This window comes from Hippichthys cyanospilos, chromosome 6, assembly GCF_059441005.1.
Source record: "Hippichthys cyanospilos isolate Australia breed blue-spotted pipefish chromosome 6, RoL_Hcya_1.0, whole genome shotgun sequence".
NCBI lineage: Eukaryota > Metazoa > Chordata > Actinopteri > Syngnathiformes > Syngnathidae > Hippichthys > Hippichthys cyanospilos.
Window position 1 is genome coordinate 11,990,001 of NC_142374.1, and position 24,871 is coordinate 12,014,871.

At 39.6% G+C, this 24,871-nt stretch overlaps 1 protein-coding gene across 6 annotated transcripts in view; it reads right to left on the reverse strand.

The window, feature by feature from the left end:
* Positions 1-24,871, reverse strand: part of magi2b (membrane associated guanylate kinase, WW and PDZ domain containing 2b) — a 123,275-nt gene that overhangs the window by 34,293 nt on the left and 64,111 nt on the right. For all 6 annotated transcript variants that reach the window (XM_088416371.1, XM_088416372.1, XM_088416370.1 and 3 more), the window contains exons 6-9: positions 21,144-21,223; positions 6,301-6,358; positions 4,422-4,543; positions 2,492-2,674 (exon numbers count right to left, since the gene is read on the reverse strand). In XM_088416371.1, the coding sequence (XP_088272497.1) occupies positions 2,492-2,674; positions 4,422-4,543; positions 6,301-6,358; positions 21,144-21,223 (443 nt within the window). The remainder of the gene's footprint in view (positions 1-2,491; positions 2,675-4,421; positions 4,544-6,300; positions 6,359-21,143; positions 21,224-24,871) is intronic.

Sequence of the window (24,871 nt, forward strand, 5' to 3'; positions counted from 1 at the left end):
TTCTTTATGTGTTTATTTGAGCCGACAATAAAGTAACTGACATTACTGAGACTAGTGAATGTTTCGCTACGGTTAACACAAGTAAGGATAATTTTTTGCTGTTGTGCCCCTTGAACACCTATTCCTCTCTGACATCCATGACCATGCGTCACTGTAACTTGCGTCGCATCAGCTTTTTACACCATTTTACTTCATGAACTTTACTTGACTCACAAGAGAGAGAAAAAAAATCCAGTTAAAAAGCTGCTGGCAGAAGATGCAGAAGACGGCTGGTGAGGGGACAGGAGGGCTTCATTAGTTGAATAAAGTAGAAAAAGAAACATGAGGCCCACATTCTTGATAGTTTGTGGAAAGATGTATTCCAACTATGGCACAACTCTGGTGGAATTGAAGTGAAATGACTGATAAAGAAGCACAACGCTGCCCATTTAGTTTGCATATATAAAAACGGGCAGATGTCTGTTTACAACATACTGAAGCTGAATTTGTTGGATATAGCAAAGCTCAGCATTAACTTATGCATTTTTACGTTTGTCAGATATTGAGATAAATACTCTAATTAGTATTTGCATACAGGTTTTGCCAATTTCTATTGTTAGTAACTTGATTTCGCTTGGTTTTTGTCATTTACAATCCTTGTGCAGTATTTTGACCATTTTGGGGTCATTTTCTTCCAGTGCAGTATTTTCCTTCCTTGCAGTATTTTAGTCAACAGATGACACACTCCTGGTAGTGTGATAACTAAGTGGTCATGCAATGTTGACTTTGTTGTCACCAGCTGGGTGAAATTTGAGCTCCTTAGTGTCTTTCAATCCTTTTCTTTTGATGTGAAATGTCTTTGATTAAAGATCAAACGATATGACAAAATAGCAAGATAGCACAAGCATTAATTTTTAGTCCAATAGAAGAATAATTTTAATCAATCTGAGAGCATTTTGACATTTCTTTTTTTCACGATTCTGTCAAAAATTATGCTTCAAAATGTTAGTGCTTTTGTTTTGTTTCATTACTTTGTTTCAGCAAATTGTGTCAAATTTATTACATGTTTTTGTACTTGTATGTAATGTCTTGCAATACATGCTTCATTTCTGTCCAAACTGGGGTTATTTTTTCAGTTTTTGTCCTGTTGTGGCAGATTTCTGATTCGTTTTTCCTTGATTTGGCTACTATATATATATATATATATATATATATATATATATATATATATATATATATATATATATATATATATATATTATGTTTTTGCAAGATTTTGGTGAAAGGTATGACAAACATTTATCAGTTTACAAAGTAAATACAAGGGCCACGTTGCAGTTACAGTTTCTGTCAGAGGGTCGGGATGACTGTGATAAAATACATTTTGTGTGTATTTGTCACACTTTCAACTAGTTTTGAAACCAGAGAGACGGTGAGGGCAAAAAGCGTTTGCTTTTTCCCCTAAACAATTTTAAAAGCTGAAGACGACTTATAAATGTGATATTTTGACCGGAAACTTGAATTGGAATGGGCGTTTCCCCGGGCCGCGTGAAATGATGTGGCGGGCCGGATCTGTCCCCCGGGCCTTGAGTTTGACACCTATGGTTTACATGAACTCAGTGGAAAATGTATTTCATTAAAATACATATTTGTATGAAAACATAAATATATTTACAATACTGTGTAAGACATTCATCCGTTGACTATTTTTGCTTATTTGGCAGTTTCCTCTGCCAAGTTTGCTGTCTTTTAGTTTTGGCAATCTGACAAAGGGAGTGACTAAACTTCGTTTAAAGTACAGTCCTAAGTACAGTACTTTTGATTGTAACCAAAAACGTCTTTTGCCCCGCATGACAATTTATTGCGACACCGTTGTGCACACGTGTTCATTGCTCATCACCATAACCTCAAAAAATGTCAAATAAGAACTTAAGTACGTACAGTATCGCCGTAGATGTGCTGGGTAAATTTTGCATTAAAATCAAATCAATACAGAGCATACTGCATGAGGTGAATTCCATTTTGAAGGTTGAACCTTAGTGTGTTGGCAAAACGACGCCACACGCCTTAACGCGATTGGATGCTTCTCCTGCTGGGACCCACCGGGCCTCCTAAGCGGCGCGCATTACCGAAAATGAAGATAAATATGTATTTGCACAACCCCACACAACACAACACAACACCCATTGCGATGAAGGGTTTAAATTTAGATCCTGCTCTGCAGATGCAATTATAATGGGGTAGGGCTTGAAGACCATGTAAAGTTAATTCAGAGATTTGTTTTTAAACACATTACATTTGTTTGAAGATAACTGCAGAAAAGGCGCCTTGGCGTAGTCATAGGAAGAAGGTGCAATTTTCCATCATTTTCATGCTGCATTTTATGAAATTGAGGAATTTTTTTAATCATTTCAATTTGGCTGGGTTGTTTACAACCCTCCTCTGTGGCACATGAATTTGAGACGACATTTAGTTTTTCATTTTATAGAGACTTGAAGAGTGTTTTGAGTACCTGTGTCCATCTTTCCGTCCTGAGCAGCCGGCCCATCCGGAATGACGCTCTTCACTTGCAGGAACTCGTCGGGCTCATCACCTCCAATTATAGTGAAGCCAAATCCCATGTTGCTCTTCTGCAGGCCCGTAGACAGAAATGTGCCTTTCAATTGGGTCGGGTCCCTCGTGAACAAGGGCTTTTCTGCGGGAGAGACAAACAGAAGCCCGAGGTTTCAGTTTTTTCTTGTACGGTTGAGTCATACAAAAAAGTTCTCAATGCGCTTTTGTTGAGTGGGGCATCAGGGTGCTGGTGTGTGTGTGTTTGTATATGCAGAATTAGTTCTTTTGCACCACGATTACCTTGCTTCATATTGTGCCAGCTTTTGTGCAACTTTTCCCCAACATTAGTGAGTCATCCAGAGCTTATTTTGGAATGGTCTAGCACACCCTTATCTTGGTGCCTGCCTCAGCTCATTGGAGGCCTTCAGGGTGATCATGTTCTCAGTCGTCTAGACCGCCCACCCGCCTGCTGTTCGCTCCACTCGACCTCGTGCATGGCGATATTGTGTGTCTTCACCAAGCAAGGCCGCCGCTGACATTATGGACAGTTGTTGTAGACGCATAAAAAAATCATGTGAATCATGCAAAGCATTTTATGATCCCCAAATAATGCAAGGTACAAACATCAGAAAAATTTGCGCTCCGCCAACTGTAGACTTATTTCTGTTGTCCTGCTCTCCCGCTGGTTAGCTACTGTCCTGATACTCGTCCTTTAGCTTCCTGTGATGTGGAGGGTTAACGGGGATGCTTGGATAATGAGAACATTTTTCGTTCGTCAACCTATGGTTCGGCTGTGAAGAAATATTATCTGCTCGAGAACCGATTCCTTTTGAAATGTCTGCTGGTGCTAGACTGCTGCTGCTGGCCTGCTGGGTAATGCCCCTACTCACCCTCCTTGCCTCGACAATGAAATTGCTGAAGAATTTTCATTCATCAAGGTTTTATTTCTTCCACTGTATAACACTCCATCCTCAAGCCCAAATTTTAAGAAGCTGTATATAGTAATGTTTTGTTTTCTGCTGTTTAGTTTGTGCTGTGTAGTTTTCTGCCATTCGCAGTCCCCTTCTGCTATGCTAATTATTTCGGTTGTTGACTCACTCAAAAGGTAAGGTTATACTCAAACGCAGATTTGAGGCATCTTGGCTTGATTTTTACGTAAACACAACATCCGTTTTCAAATGTATTGTTTCGGTTTTTATTTTATTTTTTGTCTAGACAACTGAAAATGCATTTTTTGCCATTTTCGGCCCGAAACGTGGTACAGCCTTTTTTATTACTAATTCAAAGGAGAAATGTCTAATGAAATGGCTCAATCGGAGATTTAGTGGTACTTGGTGAAAAGGCATGACTCCTTTTTGTGACTCGAACATTCGGATACTCCAATACCGAGTTGCTCAATAAACAATTGGGCTTATTGATTTTGTCTCTGGCATTTGAAAAATGTTTACTTGAGCAGAAAAGAGCCACTCTCTCTGCCGCCTCTCATTTTCCCTATGTGTCCTTTTTTGGAACAATAAATGCCGTCAGTTCTGCTTTGCGCCTCCTGTCTTTGAGACACTATACTCAAAGATGCAAAATCAGCTACCACAATTAATCCAAGTTTGATACATCTCACTGTGTAGCCTAAACTAACTTCTCCCTTCTTCTTTCATAAGTATTTTTCACATTCTGATTGAAACCTGTAAAAGAACTTGCTATTTTATTTTGTCCATTTGGCAGGCACACGTAATCTTTGGTGCGCTCGGTTAGCAGATCAGCGGCCATTTCGGTTTGCATGCGCAGTCAGGTTTGTGTTTGTTTTTTGCAAAAGTAACCCTTTAGAAAATCAGGCCCTTTGAGTTAGGTTTGTGCAAATGTTCCACAAAACGTAATATCAGCATAGCGTTTACCTCTGTATATGGTGGGCAGCGGGAGAGCAGAGAGGCCCTGACTCTGCATCTGCCTCTGCTGCTCAAGGCGTCTCTTTGCTTCCAGGACGGGATTCTCAAACTGAGTCCTGCGATTGATGTGACTGCAAAGAACAATGACTATTAGGACAGAACAATAGTCATACAGTACAGTCAGTTCCTTTGGAGGGAGATTTTTTTTTTTTTTTTTTTTTAATGATTTTTGCCTTTCCACACCACTGCAATGGATTTTAAATATTGGGAATTAAGTGTATTGGTTTCATAACAACATGATATATATTGTTTAGGGAATGAGAATAATTTTATGCAGTTTATCTTCCATTTCCAGAGTCTCAAAAGTATTAAGTTTAAGTGATAGTACTGTAGACATAACCATTTACAAATGTAACCATTTTCCCTTTATGTTAATTCATGTTATTTAAATTATAGAATAAAGTATGAGCGCTATTAATTATTAATAAGACTATTAATAATTAAATTAGGGCATTACTTTGTTTTCAATGCAACGGTGATGACAGTTGAGTTGACGTTGATCAATCGACATGACATTATTGATGTCTTTCTCATTTGTCATTTTGCCTCCAAGCACACGCTCACTTTCCACACCGCTTTTTGTTGCTCTAGCCACACCTCCTGACTTGTTGTGAAGGGAATCATATATTATGTTTAGGGATAATGATAATATATATGTGTTCATTTCTTGTCTACAATAGCATGCATTGCTATCCATTTAAGCAGTCCTAGTTCATCTTGCCCCAGTCCTTAGATAAAGCTTTTGACGCAGGAAAGTGTGAACTGAAACCTTGGCCCAGCTGTTGGCGGCGCTCGGCTGGCTCTTTTTGTGATGTCTTATAATGTGCAATGCTTTGCTGAATGAATAAAAAGCAGGCGGGCATGGCTGGGCTTCGACGACTTTGGCGAACATGAGAGTGTGAGCCAAGCCCTCCCTTTGCCGGCAAAGAAAAGTCAGTCTTGGTTGGTCTAGTTTGCTGTTTAGCAGCTGGGCTTGTCTGACACTCGTTCATCCAATCACAGTAACTGCATGGCCTTACATACAGTAAGAACTGTACTATTTCATATAAACAAATTTCACATAGGTACTTACTGCAGTATATAATAATATCGTATAATTTAAGAAGACGATCAAACACTTGTTGATTTTAAGTTGGCATCCATGTTTTTTTTAATGCCAAAACCTGATTGGAGATTAATCAATTTCAAGATATAATTCTAGTTAACCAATGGTTAGATTAGAATAATGAGCATAGTTAAAAAAAACAAAACAAAAAATCAAAGAGTGAATCTCAAGAGTAATTACACACGGAGAAAAGTTCCTTTATATTTTTTCATACATTTTTTTAATAGCTTACAGCTACAGTAATGAAAGGCCATTATTAAATCTCAAGAAAAAAAAACAACAACAACTTTACATTCGAAATTATCGTCAAATCTAAATTAAGTAGGCCTGTAGTATTTAAGTAGTATTTTCCCAGTTATTTATTGAACCTCTGTAACATATAATCTTCACTTTTTGAACTCAACATCTTAAATAAATGAACTCTTATATGATATTCAAATTTATAGTGTTACACCTGCAGGCTAATATAGTTTATATTCCTTGCAAAACCGGAAAGTCCTCAAGGCAATCTGTGACTACAGCCAAAGGGTGTTTAGGAAAAAAAAACACTTTATTAATATTGCAGCATTAAATAAACATTTCACATTAGGTAGCCTGTGCCGATTAGAATTCTCCTGAAAAAGATTTGACAAATGAGCGTTGAGATGTCAAAGACAAGCGAGAGCAAAAAAAACCCCATTCATAATTCATAAGGATGCACACAATGGAATGGTCGCGACTTACTCCACATAGTAGCTGCCGTAGATGGGGTCATCGATCTTCTCCCAGCCGTAAGGCAGCTCTGAGGTGCGGGGAAACACACCAGGGAAATGAAATCAGTTTATGGCGTGAGCAGCAGAACAAAACAAAACACTCCAGCCACTAAAAGGAGACAACACGCATCTAAGGTCACAGGCCTGCACTCCCACTGTCATTTTTCCTTGACAGTTGATATTCGGGAAAGAAAACTCATTTGTGTTTGTACTTCAGCTAACCAATGTGATTCCTAACCAACGTGCAGCTACATTTCAGAAGTCTCTGCAAAATACAAAAGTCATCGAGCAAGCACATATTTATTGTATTCTTTATATTTGTATGGCGCTTTATGCACAAATACAATACAATAAACAAATATGAGGTACAACTTAATGAAGTTACAATGTTAATTTCCCACTCCAAACACCCCCAAAGTGTTTCCTTCATAGATGCATTTCTTTAGTAAGAATTCCTTGCTAATTGTGCGCTGTCAGGACAGGCCCCACTCGAGCAGATAAAAACGGCTTGCGCAAGGCATGATGATGATAATAGGCAGTCGTACCACCTCTATACTGCCCATGTATCACCCGTGCTGCATGAAAACACGCCCGCATTAACCAAGCAGCTGTGCCTATCTTTAGTTCTGGTTTTACACCGGAGTTGACAGATTTTTCACCGTCCACAAGGTTAACAACAATGTGTCATTTATTAGTTGAAATTTTCACTGTAGAACACGACTAAGTGGCGAACATGTGTGTTTGGGATCTCGTGGCAGGACCATAAGCAGATGTTTGCGATTGTTATTATTTCACGAAGGACTGCGTGGTCAACCTCTGCCAACTCATGAGTTGATTTGCCGTAAAATTACAAATGAAAGCTGGCACAGTTGAAACGACTGCACCCGATGGGGAGGCCATGGCTGAAAGTACATGTTAGCTTCACTGTCTAGAATTGAATTATGTGCATTGGCTGAATGTATACCGCATATTCATGCAACATAAGCCCTGCTTTGATTGGGCATTTTTCTTTTACTACTTCTTATGTATCTCTTTGAGTTTCTTGATGTTGTATAATCACAGCACACATAAGTTTTAAATACCATAAGATTATGCTACCGTAGCTTTTAAAATACCATGGCACAGGTCCTTTATTTAATTTCTAGTGAAACAATATCTCTGGACGGCTTATGGATTATCAAAACAAAATGTTGATGAACTGATTAACTATTGCACATCTAGCATTTAAACATTGTGACATTTAAGAGCCAAGTTTAAGACTGTCAGATGTGTCATTCCCAAAAACGGTTACACCATAATCAGGCTTGAAAACAAAACAAAAATAAACATTGTCCTTATTCAATGTGAAGACAAACTAGTGGATAATTTTGATCATGTTCATTGCAATTGTTATTCTACAAAAATGCAAACAAGTAGAAGCAAATTTGTTAAATACAAACACCAATGTTTTCCAGGGGAAACAGAGCATCACCGTGTATTGTGACTGTGACCATTTTTAAGACTTATGAACGCTGGATTTAAGGATTATGTATAGGTTTTAAGGATAATTAAGGCCTTCTTTTGGGAAAATCTTAATTTGAGAATCCGCAGATCCCCAGTGTAAAAAAGTATATTAAAAATGATCACCCAATTAACTGGCTGTTAAGTAACTCAATCAAATGCCCATCCCCGTTCTGCAGCACAAATTGTTTTCAGCTACAGAGAAATGTAGCAAGAGCGTCTTTACATTTGTGTCTTCTTTTCTCACAGGCGCCCACTCATTTTTCGCCTTCCAGCTTCTCCCCGTGTTAATTGTCTTGTCCTCGCTGACATCCATCCCCTCTCCCATTTATCTCCTTTTTACTGCCCTCGAATAAAGTGGGTCAAGGCGCGGTTAAAATGCTCTCTGCCTTTTTGTCCTGACTTTCACCTCTAGCCAACACGACAACACAATGGGATTATAAGTGCAGTGAATTGGGCAGTGACCGCCCAGTTTTGTGGCAGAGTGTTGAGACAACGCTTTTTTTATGGACTTGCAAGCTTATCAGTTGTGTGCTTTTAGTGTAGTATCACAATGTGCCGCAACATTGTGGGCAGCACTCGGGTCTACCAGGAGAAATGCAGTAAAATGAAGAGCATGAAAAGGCAGAGAAGGTCCTCCACTAAACTCCAGCATTAGTCATTCCCAACAGAGAGAAATGATGTCCAATAGTCCATTGTTGTATGCGCTATGTGGAAGCTGTAAAAATGAATATACTGTACACAAACTATGATCTATACATTGAACTACACGTTCCCTTACTGAGGGTGTGCGAGGAACGAAATCCCAGCGATCAACAGGGGTTACACTCTATGCAGCTGTAAGAAGCATCTAAGATGCTTTTTGATTAAGCGCTCACTCGGCAGGATGAGGAACACAACAAGGGAATTGACCTTGCACTTTTACGTGCAAGTAAACATAGAAAAATGCCCATCCACACTCACAGCCCATCTGCTCAAGCTGCTCCGCTCCCACACAAGCATACGCTACTAATTCAGCACTTGTGATTAGCATCCATCAGACTTTTTTTTCATAGTGTTCATCTTCCCGCCTTAAAATTAAACACCCCTAGAGTTGGACAAGTACACGCCAACCAAAAATGCACCTCTTAAAAGCACAAAACAACAGTATATTTTGCTTTGCATTTGACACTCATTCCAAGGGCTGCAGCTAGTTAATGTATTTTTAAAATGGATTGATCTAATAACCGAGGAACGGGTTAAAGAAAGTATGAGATGCAGGTTTTACTGTTGCCCATTTAATGTCACCATCTTCATGCTCAACCGTGTAATATGTGACTGAGTTCATACCGCTTTTTGAAGGCGGTTCAGCTCTGGTGAGTGATGTGGGTGTCAGTGAATGAAAGTGAGATTTGATGTACACATGCTGTGTAGAAGACAGTTCTAAGATATCTCAGAAAGAAAACACAGGCACTTGAAATTGTGACAAATCTTACCACATGTACAGCACACTGTACGCAGCATATCCTGTTTTGAAGTGACACTGTATTATATATAGACCTGTGAAGCAGCATTTGCCTCCTTTGCGATTTTTTTATAGTTTGCTGATTTTATAACTCGCAAAGGTGGGGGGAATAAAACCATTCTGACCATATGTGAAAAAGCTATTGCCCCCTTAACTAATAGTGAGTTGTGCCACCTTTAGCAGCAAAAACAGAAATCAAATGCTTGTGATAATAGGTGATGAGTCTTTCACAGCACCGTGGAAGAATTTTGGGCCACTCTTCTTTGCAGAATTGTTTCAGCTCTGCCATACTGGAGGGGTTTCTAGCATGAACTCATTTAAGGTCACACCACAGCATCTCAATTGAATTGAAATCTGGCCACTCCAAAATCTTGATTTTGCTCTTTTTGGACTCTTGGAGTAATCTTCATCGGTCAACCACTCCTGGGAAGGCTGTTCACTTTTCCCCGTTTTCCCCATTTGATTATAATGGTGCGATGAAGCCTGGAAATGGCTTTGTATAATTTTCCAAACTGACAGATTTCTATCACTTTTTTCTTCTTCTTTCTTCTGGAATTTCTTTGGAATGTGGTATAGTGGATTTGTTCTTGAGATTCTGGACTTTACTTCACTTTGTTTAACAAATTTTACTTAGGTGATTTCTTGGTTGAACATAAGTCATGGCAATTAGGTTTGAGTCTGCCCTGTGAATTTGGACTCAGCTTTTCAGTGTGGTTAGTCACACATTTGCTTATGATTTAATGGGAGGGTAAGTTAAGATACTGTATATCCTTGAGTTGTCTGACTGAGAAGTTCAAGTTGTTTTGATGAAATTAAACGTATGCAAGGAAGGGAGCTAATACTTTGTCACAGGATTGTAAATAGAGTTGAGTTCTGCGTTTAGTAAACAATGTGCACTTCATCCTTTTAAAGTGTGGGTTAAGTGACTCCCTCCTTAATAGTGGTGAGTGAGTCTAAGACAACATTAGCGATGTGTGTTATTTGTCAGGTGGTCTTATGTCCGCAGGAAAATAAGAAAGTGTACTAATAAAGACTCGTGACTAAATGTTCATTTGGTAGTTGGGTACTTCCTTGACTTCACCCGCCTCTTCATCACGCCATTATCAGATTGTAATTACAGAAACTGGGGATGTAAGGAGATGTGCCCAGGCTTCGAAGTGTGTATCGAGGAATGAATGGGGCTTTTCGGCAAAGTGTGTATATAGACTTGTGTATTTGGGGGAGGTGATGATAATGTTGAATTCCTTGCTTGCCGATGTACTGCGTGACAGCTTTTTATTTGCTTAAGGTTTGAAAGAAATATAAACCCCTCCGGCAGTGGCTCCATTCAAATTGCGTTATTTTCATAGGGTTGCAACCAGCTCAGAATTTAGATAAAGATTTAATAGTTTGTATATTATACCTTGGAGAGTTTATAGTTTGTAGCGTAGCGAGAGCAAGTCCTTTCTCTGAATTAAATAACAAAACAAAACTGGGTGCTAGTGCCTCTTGCCCCACCCAGAGTTCACAAACTATATAAAAACAAACAAACAAAAAACAACATAAACAGCATACAACCACAAATAAAAAATCTTTCATATGTGTGAAGGACAAAGTGTGACTATTGTCAGGCATCATGTAGTATATTTGTTTGAACTTTATCATTAAAATATTTCATATTTCAACCGCTTGCTAAGTTTAAAGTCTCAACTTGTAAATAATTGAGTGTGTAAATTATGTAAATTATCGGGGCAAGTCAAACTCTTGCACTCAAAGCCATACTTGAAAACTTTATTTCTTAACTTGCCAGGCTTGAAAAGATGGAAGATCTAAAGTCCAACGCCCTTGAGTCCAAATTCAAGTGAATAACCTCATGGTTTTATTTTTATTTCTTTAAACATTTATCATACAAGGTTATGAAGGCTGTGTCTTAATATTAAAAAATAATTTTGACAGCTAAATTGAAATTATCTAAAGGAAATAATATATTATGCTTTTTATCCAATTGAAAACTATTCACATATATCAATGCAGTCTATATACTGTATAAGGCTTCAGATATTTTTATGACAAAACACACAGAGATCAGTGAAATCACATACACTGTACACAAGGTACACATCATTAACACCGACACATACACAAGGGCACAGTTAAAAAACACACACACACACACACACACACACAGACACGCACACGCAAGAATGAATGCACATATAGACAGACAGAAAACTCACACTGACAGTCCCAATTCCCCAACCCTATTATTTTTACAATTACTGTGGCTTCATCCACTCACGCTGTAATGTAATTACAGACAGATTTGTGATCTTGATATTGGTCCTGTGTGTATGCGTTTGTCTGCCCAGTCACTGTGTGTGCATGGCTGTCACCTCACACAACCTTTCTCATCCCGCAGGCGCAGGAGTCAGACACGTTTCCACACCGACCCGCCTTAAATTCCCGCCCACCCTGTCCGCAAGCCACCTTTAAACGTCGGCCTGTTTGCTGCTAGCCCCCCCCAAGTGAGCTGGAGGCAGTTTCCATGGCAACCCCAGTCTCCAAACTGAGGGCTTGGTCTTGTCTGTATTTCCTGTTGCTGAAACACATAATATCTGTGTGTGTGTGTGTGTGTGTGTGTGTGTGTGTGTGTGTGTGTGTGTGTGTGTGTGTGTGTGTGCCTTCGAGTCTGTGATTGCACTGCGTGTGATCTTGGAAAAAGAAAAAAATAAATCACTCACTCATCGTATGTTTGCCTTTCGCACAAGTGCCAGTGTGTCTTTGGGAGCTAAGGCTGCGCATTTGCATTGCTCTTAAATTAAGTGTGCAGTTGTGATTCCTCATCTTTGCTTTTACACAACGTATTCTCCGCTAACAAGAAACCAGGAACACATTCCAACATCCCATGTGACCAGAATTGCATTACAGTATCTAATGTAAACTGTAAAGGTTATTTCCTCCATACACACGTATCGATTATAAGTAAGAATTCATTTGGATTTATGAAACTAGTTTTGCTTTTTTTCTTCATACTGTATTGTGTTTTTATAGACCCTATTCATTAAAAACAGAACTTTTTTTTCTTTTTTCTGTGGCTGTAACAGACTTTTAAAAAAAAAAATTCAAACACATGTTGTGGCTTGATAAAGGTTGGGAAACAATGCAGTAGAGAACAGATGTAATGTGTCAGAAAGGTGTCCCAGCTGGTTCACCACCTTAGCAAGTACCGGTACTCTTAATAAATCAACTACAGAACATTAACGGATCAGAGTTTACCACAGCACAGCCGCAAACGCCACTGCCACACCATCATCATGATTTTGAAGCTATTATTATAAGGAACAACAATATTATTGTTGTTGTTCTCATGGAAAAAATGTTTTGCATCAAGCAGGGCCACAATCTGATGGCAAGGTCATTGTAACGCAGGAGTGTAGAAAATATTTTGGTGATGTTGTGATAGTAATACATTTTGAGCAGCAAAAGACACTTGGGGATTGTTTTTGGATCAAAAGAAAACAGAGACTCAGAAGTCTGCCGAGAAATCTGTGAGAAAATAATTGTTATGTTTCAAAGGCAATGTTCCCCAGGGAACGGCAGTCGGTAGTTATGCTATTTCACTCCCTGTGGTGTGTCATATTGCGAACTGAAGCTTGTGCCGATAACTGATAGTTGGGCCTCAAGTGGGCTCAGCGTTACTTTGACCACAGTATGTCGTCTGATATGTAATCTCAGAGCTAAAAGTCCAGAAGTCGGCCTTCCATCCGTTAATGAATGACTTAACTATGTTAGAATATTACTTCTGATTTGCATCACTCACTCATCCTTTTTTAATCTGGCTATTCCTCCTTTTGTCTTTGTTTCCTTTGAGTTCTGTCACTGTACTTCAAAAGAGAGAAGTCTTATGTATTAAGCAAAATGTGATATCGCAAATCTTGTGTGAACACCGTATCTTAGCTCTTGGCTTTGACAAAAACTGTGTTGGGAAACACACCTCATCCACTATTGCGTCCAATATACAGTTCGCCATTGTCACAGGTAGAGAGCGCATGGTTGCTTGAGTTGTGTTTGAGTAATTTAGCAAAAGATCATGTCGAGCCTACAACCCAAAAGAAGCTTGTCTGTGCAATTAATCCAAGCAACAGGAAATCTGTCATTTTCTGTTTGGATTTGGTGGGGCTTTTGTTGTTGTGAGCTATCTGGCTTTTCTGCTTTCTATTTTTGTGGGTTTTTGTTAATGTTTCCGTTCCCCTTGACAGTTTCTCGTTAGTGCCATTGTGTCCACCTATTCTTGTCAACATGCCCCTGTGTGTTGACCAATTAGCACCATCTGCCAATTGTTTCCTGTCCAGCTGTCTTGTGTTGTTTCGTTAGGTGTGAGGGTATTTAGCGACCAGTTTCTTTTTAGTTCGTGTCGGGTTATTGTCATATTGTCATGCTGTCACTCAGCTGGTCGAAGTTTCGCTAGTCTCTGTTAGTTTTGTTCTTGTTTTCTCCCGAGTCCGTTGACCCTCGTTCATTTTCGTAATAGGCCTTTTTCGAGTTTTTGGTTGTTACTTTGTCTTCTGTCCACTACCTTGGTTCTTGGCCCTTTTTCTTATTAAACTACTGTTCTTTGGAGTTCACCTTGCTTCCGGCTACCCGTACCCTCAACGCCTTCACTCGCAATGCCCAGACGCGACAGAATTAGTAAGTTCCTCAATAAACATCTTAAATGGGTGGAATTTTGGTTTTCTTTGGAAGCAATTTAACGTAATGGTAATTGAAGCGCAAAACAGCAGGATTTGGATACATTTCACTTTAGAGTTGAGAACAACAAAAAAGCTGGTAATCTGTCTGTAAAATAATGTACATATATTATGGTATGCATTTCGATTGGGTGACCAAACATTCACAGACATGTTCACTTTTTCTATTAGGGTAGAAAAAGGGTCTATTAGAAATCCATTTGATGTTTTCCACAGGACCGATTAGTGTGTGTTGAAATTGACTTTTAACCAAATACTATGGTACTGTGCTACCTGTGACGTGTTCCCAGAGAGCCTGCCTACTATGCGCAGGAGCAGAAGAAGCAGATGTCGGCAGTGCTGTATCTTCCCCCAAAATGTCTAAGCGCAAGTGCAGTTTCACAGACCAGCCCAAAAAAATTTCCCAACGTATCGTCCCAGTTGCGATAAATAGGAGGTGGAGTGCACTAGTTGCAAAGCTGGCACATATGTGTTGGTCTCTAAAAAAGGTGCCACAGACATGAAATCCAAACAGACACAGAGAAACACAAAAAAACGCTGTGCGAGGTGAAAGTTCCCTTGCCAAAATGACTGAGTTGCTTTTTAGACTCAGGAAAACGGAGGATGCTGTACTGTAAATGCAGGGAATGGTAGGTTTGCATTTCACGGTGTGGAATACCATAAGAGGGCATCTCCAGACTCTGACACCACCAATAGGTTAGTGTCTGCACTAAGAAGCCATTGCGAATGACGTTACAGGGCCCCACTCTTGATGCCACTTATGAAGCCCTCAGAGAAATCAGGAACTGTGGTGTTTCTACTGACAGGAGTAACCAAGGAGCAGTGAAAATATTCCCATTCATACCAAATACTTTGAAAGAAGGGTGGTGCGCAAGCAAAATTGATTGAGGTTAACGACACTCCAAATGAGACAACAAAAATCATTGCACAATATCTCACCAAAACACTGGCAAAAATAATTTGCCTGAAAAATCTATTGCATTCACTGGTGACAACTGAAACTGAAAATTTTGGAGGAATCCAACACGACGAAGGGGAAAAGAATGTGTTTGCAAGTTTGAAGATGTGCCAAAAGGCACACGACTGCACATTAAGGGAAACAAACCAGTAAGTCAAATTTGATTCAACTTTCTTTCTAAATGTTGCCGTATTACTATTGTATTTTTCTCATGTGTAATAATTTGTAGAAAAATATAAAGAACTGTATTTTTCAGGCCATATATTGAAAATAAATAGGAAGTAATTTGAGTTACAAATGACAGACTGAAAAGCTGACATGTAGGTACACCTAATTACATAAATCAAATTTAAAAAAAGGATTTCAAGTGTGGTTTATAATCTATAAAATACAGCAAATTATTTTACACTATCTGCATTTCATTTGACCATTTTTGAATGTGTGTTATGGGCAAACCAAAGAACTGACCAATATTATCAAATATTTACATAGCATATTATTCTCTTTGACGTTCACTGAGTAGAAGCAGTTTAAAGCAGGCAAAAGGTTGGACACCTTTGTCTGATAGAACACCTTAAAAACCTTATGGAGTAAGAGATAAACTGCTCTATTGCTGCAGATTACTGTAGCAGCATGTTGTTGTTACTGAGGCCCGTGACAGCCTTCCTCTGCACCACTTCCAAGTTTTGCTTATCAGTTGCTACTTTTCCTCTTCTCCTCCCCCTGACTCAGTCACCAACAGGGCGCTGACGTGGTGGCCTCGGTGAAGCTCTGCGTCGCTAATCCGGGATGTGAGTTTACATTGACGGCGGTGCAGGGATTGAAGGCTTTATAAAAAGCAGAAGTCGCGGCAATGAGCACACTGTCGTTTGAAACGCTGGGAGGAGATAGGAGCCTGTCACCTATCAGAAGCAGACTCCTGACGAGCCTTTGAACCTCACTAGTTTGCCACATCATACATACATATACTGTAGGTGATCTATAAATATACGTACATGCATGTGTGTCAGGCGAACAATACGCGTGATAGTTACATTTCTGATCAAAAGCATTGACGGAAAAAATTGTCTCCTCAAGTCACTCTGAATACAGCTCGGGAGGTCTGAGAAAACAGAATGGGGAATGAGGTTACAGTGTGACGCTGCGAAAAAAAGAAAGACTGAACAAAAACAAATCTGTGACAGAAAGGGAGCACTGAAAAAGATACAAGAGCACGACTTCCAAGAGCAATGTGTAAACATATATATATATATATATATATATATATATATATATATATATATATATATATATATATATATATATATATATATATATATATATATATATCCGCCCGTATATCCGTATATCCGCCCGTAAGCCTTGGAGGCAAACGGGCAGTTTGTATACTGCATAGTCAAGTCGTTCCTGCTTTGTTTTATTCACTTTCCTTGTCTACATTCATATTTTATTGGCCCATACTTCACAAGGAATAGTGTGAGCCAAAACAAGGAAGAGAATGACTTTACATTGTCACTGAGTGTGCAGCAGGGATGTTGTGTGGTTTTAAAATGTAAATGCACTAACAACACAGTTGTTCATTCACACACGGGTTAATTAATTCAAAACAAAGCAAAAACATTAAGGCGGACTGGAAAATTGACTTTTTAATTGTTTGTATACAAACTGTTGGGGCTCTAGAATGCCTGCTGACCAAACGAGTGTGAAATTAAATGACTAAGTAAATCTTTTCTTATCTCACTATGTCTGAAAATGAGTGAGTCCTGATGTAATTCTGCAGCACTGTTACATAACAAGGAGGGCAATTTACATAATAACCACACCCAATGCATGTTTCTCCACCTATCATCAGCTAAATTCATCAGTGGTCAGGAGCCCCTTTTCAAGTGTTTGGTCGGCCACAACACTGCCGGGAATCAGATGAGGGGGAATTTCTATGGATGCACAATTTAGCGTTCTGATAAGTGTAACTTGATTGCACTTTGAAGTTGCTGAGTGGGGGATAGAAATAGGACAACAAGTAATTGATGTCCCCAAATACTAAATTAAGTTGTGCTGAATTTTTCGCCAAGTGCAGTGTACTTTCTGTGACCGTATTTTCATTACATCAGGGGCGTAGCAACCATATGTGCAGCGGTACGCCCAAATTGGGGGCAACGCCGCCCCAAACACGGTAGACTAGGTATCGCATAGTGAAATTGCATTAAACAATTGCAGCGCTGTGTTTTACAGGAGGATTTCTTGTAAAAGTTTAATTACGGCTTGGATTCACATGGTATGAAAAGAAGTTGAGCAAATACATGCATTTTTAATGAGCGTGTGCATCAGTGCTGCTGAACGTGTGCTGAAATGCACTGTTGCACAAAGTAAAACGACAGCCATCGTGGAGTGGAGAACAATATGCGGATGAGCCCGAGCAAAGTGCGGGATTATTGCTGTCGTGCATTGCGCCTCCGTCCAAGCGGCTGTTTTCACCGATAAAAATAATGTTTCCTGGCTCTTGCTGCTGGAAGGCACTTGCTCCACAGGATATGCTCTCTCATCCAGGAGCTTCATAAATGTTTGTTTGCTTTTTTGGCAGTTGTGCCGCTCCCTTCCCCAGATACTACACAGAAGAGGAGTAGACTACCCAGCAGACTTTGCATGATCGGCGAGGCATAGATTGAGAGCTCTGGTTTGCGGTGGATGGTCAGGGTCAGGAAGGCCTTCTTTGACCTGAACATTATCTGAAGCACTGAAGTAGACATGAGGGATGGATCGAGGCAAATTCCACGAAACGAGATGTCTCACGAGATAGTCCACAAGATGATTGTTTTGCAAATTTTCGTATACCTCCGAGTTCAAGTCGACCGCGCGTATAAGTCAACCCCATCTGTTTTACGGAAACGAAAAAAGTGCGAGGCAATGTGCACGTGTGCGTGGACACAAATGCAGAAACTGATGTTGCACAACAAAATGATTAGAATTTTCAATGCTTTTTTTTTGGCACAGCTGAATATTATTTAGTCAAAAAACCCTAAAGTCATAATCACTATCAGACACGCAAATAGCTCCTTACACTTAGCACCCAGGCATCCTTTCCTATTTCCTCGTCAACTGTTCAAACATCCTCATTAATCGTCGATGGGTAGTCATGTTCGGACCTATCAAATTTGTTTGAAATGGAGGTCTTTGGAGGGGATTTGCTGATCATCTTACTTGGGATGTTCTGTACTCAAATGACGACTGTTGTGAGATCAGAGCGTGGAATGATCCCCTTCGCTGGTTCTCCCCCCCACCTGCCGACATCCGTGCCAGCTTGTTGAAGCGCTCGTCTAAGGGCTGAAGGAGCCAAGTCAAGCCGTCTTTTCCTTTTCGGAATGTGTTAAAGTCTGCCAAAAATAATTAGCCACGGCGCCACATTGTTGACAAAAAAGGGGCAATTGGGCTGTGCTTGATGAAAGTGCATATTTGCAATGTTTTATGCAAAAATGGATGCATACTGTATTGAATTGAAGGTATAGAAAATCATTTTAAGGCTTTTACATGACATGATATGACTTATTCCACATTTGAATGAATGTTATTCAAACACAGATATGTGGAAAAAAATTGGTCAGTTTTGAGTTACGTATACTGTTATAAGTTGACCCCTCTAATTGAACATGAGGAAAAAAAACTTGACTTGCACTACCGCAGATATACGGTAACTGTAAAATAATGCCAGTTAAATATTCCAGTTTTCAATGTTTTTCTTTTTATCAAGCAAAAAAAAATAAAGATAAAAAAAAACAAGCTAATGTGCAAATGTAAAAATAATCTAGTGTTCTGATGTCATCTAAAAAGGAGACAGACTGCATTTGTCCTATATGTCATTTTACAACATTTTACTTTTCTTTTCCTCAACTGCAAAACCAATATATCAACACACATGTGATTTGAAAGTAATCGGAGCAGTCTGTATTATGAACGAACATTTTTTTTCCATTTTTTTGACAATCCACATTTCCATGAATATACATTTTTACATAAATATAAAGAGAGATTTTAGAGACGTCTTCCAACATAGATAATGAAACTAAATGCAGAGCACATTTGGCCTGGTCTGTTCAAAAGTGATCAGTACCAATGTCTATCAGTCTGTCAGCATCAAACAGTAATTTTTGTCTGCTAAATTGCCTCTGATAGGTAATGTGACTGCTCTCCCCAGACGATGTAGCATTGCTGAGATCTCGTTCCATCTCTACATGACATACAACCAAGTTCAGTGAATACACTAAACTTGTACACTCAGAACTCAAATCACCGGCATCTCAAATCATTTTTTCCCAATGAGACCAATGGAAATCCCACTGACTGTTCCAGCTCCTCTCACGTGTTTTTTTTCTTTTTGGAGAAAAAAGGCACTTGAATATATCGTAGGAAGCTTGCCTTTGCGCCAACCAGGAACAAGTTAAGAATCGCCCGATTCATCTTGCACATGCTTAAGTGTAGTCCTTAGTCTACATGCAAACATATGTCATGAAGTGAACCGAAAAAGATGTAAGGGAAAAATCACAATTTTGAACTAAGAATATATTTTTTGCTCAATTTTTTGTGATTACATAACCTGCTTGAACTTATTAAATGCACATTATGTTACAGTTGTGCTCATATGTTGAGTTAAGTACCCCAGAGTATAGCAATTTATGAGCGCAAATGTATTTCTATTTTCTACACTAAAATTGTTTTAAACCTTGGGGTGGTAAGACTTTATTGGAGCCACAAGCATTATGGAGGGCCACAGGTGGTTTCTACAACTATACCATGGTAGTGTTAGTATTAAAAATAGAATCAGTCAGTTAAGTCCCTCACTGAAGGTTAATTTATAAAACACATGGTCAACCACTGGTTATAGTCCATCAACAATTTGCCTTATTGTGAAGGTTCTACAGGGTCTGGTGTCACCATTGATTTCCTTGGACTGACGAGACGGCAGTCATTGGGAAATGAAGCGGTTAAGCCTATAAACATAGTCTAATTGAACTCACTTATGGTAGATTACAGATTGGAAACCCCCTGAGGTGTGTTAAGATTTTTTTTTCTTCCTTGTTCCTTGCAAAGTCCGCTGACTGACAGACGCAAATGAAACAGCAGTGAGCCACACTGCCGTGTCAGTCAAAGTCAAGGGGAGTGCGTATTTGAAAATCCATTAACAGAGACACAAAGAACTTTGTGATCATCGGCTCTAGACAGGAAAAAAGGAAGCGATTGCCAATTTGATTTTTGCAGGTGAAAAGTAATCATTGCCTTGGTTGAGGTGATCGATGAGGAACGTGGCCATGACAACAATATGTGCTGTGTGTACAGCGGAAGTAAGATTGTGTTTGTGCAGAGCCCAGCACCATACTTGGAATTCAGGGCACACTTAGGCTCTTTACCGGGCAGGGATGAGGGAATGACAGAAAATGAACAAGCGAGGGAGAAGAGGGGGAACATAGATGGTGGGTGATGGGTTGCATGAGGGAATGTGCGCGTGTGTGTGTGTGTGTGTGTGTGTGTGGGGGGGGGGGGGGTGATTGAGACGCAGAAAAGGAATTGAAGTCTATGGCGATTCGCTTCACAATCTACAACACCAATGATGTAAGCTTGTCTGCTGTTGTACTGCTTGTCAACAGTATGTGCACCTTTTTCGACAACTCATTGATTTCCCCCAAAATCACAAACACACACACGCACACACACGCACACATACACACGCAGGCACAAACAGAAAATCGACAAAGCAACTTTGAGGCATTTATACGTCAAGGTACCACTGGGTTATATTTTTGGAATCTGGGAAGAAGCTAGAGGAACCCCAACAAAGCACAACAACAACATGCACTAGAATCATTTCTGTGAGATGACAGTTGTGTTGCTCTCATATAACATCTCTTTGCATTGTTGGTACTAAAGGAAACAAATCACACTCAAGTTATAGTGCATGACCGGGAGGCTCGCACCCGTATAAACACAACAGTTCTGTACTACAGCGCTAAGCCGGCAAGCAGGTAAGAAAACAGCAGGCAGCGTCGAAATAAAACACAAAAACAACATGTGCTCCAACTCTAATAAACAGAAATGCAGAAATGGAAGCATAGTAAAACTGCAAATTTGCCACTCACCATCCTCCTTGCATTCTTCCGGAGGCTTTGCCTTCTTGGCCAATCGAGGGTCCAGCCATGACGTAGTCTTGGTGTTGTGGCTGCACAAGAAGAAGACAAGCGCAAGAAGATCATTAGCTCAAAGTAGCACTAATGACCTGGATCCAAGTGAACGGGGCCTGATTAGCAAACATTAAGGTCCATCAATTATTCAATAGAGAGGTCTGGCAGTGCGAAGAAGTTTACACACATGCACAAAAAAAAAAAAAAAAAAACAGAAAAGAAAAGATGTCGACCTCTACCAGGTCACAACAACTAAAGGCCAAAACAAAGATAGTAAAGCAGCTACACTCAGAAGTCAAGTAGGGGGTCAAATAAAATACCACTATTAACAAAATACTGTGAGCCACATAAGAAACTACCATATTTTAGATATTTTAGTTTTATTCTTTCTATATGGGTTCAACATTTAAGTCGAGTCTCATACACTTTTTAACGCTAGATTTGCCCACCAAAAAAAAAATAAAAATCAAGCCGAGAATGTACAGAAAATCCTGCATGTCTTTTAGTGTTTGTGTGCATACATGTGCATTTTAAGCAGGGGGGGCCATCAGTGTCAGCAAGGGCTTCTCTGCTGGCCTAATAAAACCTGACATCACCTATATATATCAAATTTTATATCATACTATGTTTATTTAGTTACGCTCCTTCCAGTGTTTTAGTTTTAGGTTTTGATCCATTCAGAATTCAGCTAAATCATGTCACCAGGCTGTATGGTATCTGCCCCTGGCCTTGAGGATCAACAGTCTAGGCATCTGTGCACTGTAAGTGAATGGGAACACATATTTGATAGATAGTTGCGATAGCCAATCAGATCACGAGTTGGAGACAGTAAGACCTGCTAGATGGCCTCACGTTGTATTTGAAATGCATGTGATTGGATGGGAGGCAGCTCAATGCAGAGCAACCAAGCTACATGGTGTTGCTTGGTTGATCTGCATCAACAGTGTATAAAACAACAGATATATCAAATATATCTACTGGCTTTTTTTTAAACCCACAATGGCTGAAGGAGAAAAAAAACGTCAACCAAGTCATTGAACTCTTCTTGAGGAAAAAAAGAAGAATGGATTTTTTGTTGAAATAAGTCTTTTGGGGGGGGTCACTGTTTTGTTCAGTGCAAGCGTTTTATTTATTTTTTCATTTTACATATTTTTATTCATATTCAATGAATGGATAGCACGTATCAAGTGTCATGGTAAGTTTTAATTGCTGATGCGGGTTTATTGATGTTTAAATACTTTGGAAAATAGCCTGTGTGGTACACGAGTAAGGTGATGCAACGGCCAGTATTGCATACGTGTGATTTCTCCAGCTTTGGTGTCGGACTAGGTAGGACATCACTGAAGGCTTAAGTATGAAACGCACAGACCGCCATTGATTTTAAGAGGTGAGGCTCAGTGGGCATGTGCAACGTGAGGACGTCTGGGCATGAGCTCCGATCGACAGTAGTGGGTCCCCGACTGTACCTTGAGTTTACTGTTCTTCCATGGTACAAAAAAGTGCATCGGCGACTTTGGCTCTCCTTTCCCACATTGAGTACCAGCCGGGGTGGTAAATGTAACATCGCCGTGAAAGTCACAATTGAATCCAAATTGGCAGTGTAGGGTAAATTAATGGAGCACTTACTATCATGACTTTTTAAAAGCTTCTACTCAAAGTGAAGCATCTGCTTTTGTTGTTTATCAAGGCAATCAGCAGCTCAAATTCCTGGTTGCCACGACAACAGTTTTGACGAAAATCTTCCAATCCTGATGCTCCAGACGCTCGACAGCTTCAGCCGCTCAATTTTTCCACCACTTTGACTCAGAGGGGGATTTAAGATTGGCTGCTTATATTTTTACTTCTTCCTCACCAATTTCATCATGTGAGACTCACTTGCCACCCTGGACTCTTTAGCTCTTCGGACAGAAGGTTTGACACTTGGACTATTTTATCGTGCACCATGTTTTTTTTTTTTTACTCCATTGACTTGAGTAAAACCCCCAGATGGGGAATTCTGCTTTTTTACACTCGCCTCGCAGTCTGGCGGAATGCTGTGGTGGATTTCGACAAGGTTTTACAATTTCCACCTCATGAACTTTTAGGAGAAACTCCCCAAACTCGCATATCTTTCTGTCAATCTGCTCCACTGAAGGCCAGAGAGGATCTGATTTGCCTGCATGATTTTGTTGATGCAGGGTAACAAAAAATGCTAAATGTACCCTCTGCATTGTTTGCCACTGGAGGAGAGGTAGGGCTCGTGTCCTGCATGTTTTCCAGGATTATCTTTGCAACACACTTGACTCAAATGATTAGCTCATCAGCAAGCTCTGCAGGAGCTTCATAATGATCTTGATTATTTGAATCAGGTGTGTTGCAAAGCGAAACCTGGAAAACATGCAGGACATTGGCCTTCAAGGACTGGATTTACGCTATCGGGGTTAATGATGTTTTACGACTACATGATAATTACTGGACTGAAAATTATTATGGTAAAAAAAAAATAATGTCCCTTGAATCAGATCGAGATCAGTAAATTAGGTTGATATTCGAAGCTACTTCAAAGCTACTTCAAATATGCTAACGTTGGTCTGGTTACTGTCACTTTAAGAGTCCAAGCCTCTGTTGAATAATCTAGAAAGTGATATGGCCTCTGCGCGGCTTCGTAAACAACGCGCTTTAGTATTCCCAGCATAGTTTATTTTAACTAGGGCTCAATGTTGCGCCCAGATTTCACCATATGCCAACTGAAAAAAAGGTATTGGTCGTACGTGTGCAACAGGACGAAATCTTTCGCTGAAAACAATATTTGCTTTAAATATTGATACATGGGATACAATTTTAAAGGAACAAGCACCTTGTGATGAGTCCCATTCACTTAACCCTTTGACTACCGAGTCTTTTTTTTTTTTTACGAAAAAAAAAAGAACATTTATGGCATGTATTGCTTGTTTATAAGTCTAGAACGCTTGGAAAATTAGTTAAAAAATTCCCACTTGGATAGATTGGGTTACAGGCCCTGGGATTTTTTGTCTCATCTGTATTTCATAATAATAATAATAATAATAATAATAATAATGTGCCAGAGGAGTGAAAATGATCACCAAACAGCTATAATACATTATAATCAGTGTAATCTATAGTAACAAACATATATAGCACATTTTATCAATATGTTTCCGCAGTACTAGATCGTTAATTCATGTGAAATAGTACAATGCAACCTACCATGTTGACAGTCGGCCCAGCACTGGCTTGTTGTGTATGGAAAAGTTGCTAAATGCCACTAGAATCTATAGACATTTGTGCAATGAACCGCTGTGATGCCTTTTCATGTTATTGCTACGATTCCGATACCCACTGCCATTTTTTGAAAAGCTGTGGAACACATTGTCCCAACGGGAGTAAAAGGGTTAAATGAGAGCACCAGCTGAGGCTCAGACGGCATCACCTCACCTGGTGTTCGTGGCATCGCCTTGGCGGTTGTTGTGTTGTTTTTTTTTTTCATTTAACCTGTACTTTTACCATCGTTGCTGGATACATATACACATAATTGTGTTGATTTGGTTAACACTGGATTACAGTACAAACTCTCAAGTAGGCAGCACTAAAATGTTTGGGGTAGTGCCTTTATTTTAAATTGTACATGTGTGCACGTATTAGTGTGTGATGTTAATTTTGCGAATTATATTTTGAAGCATAACTAT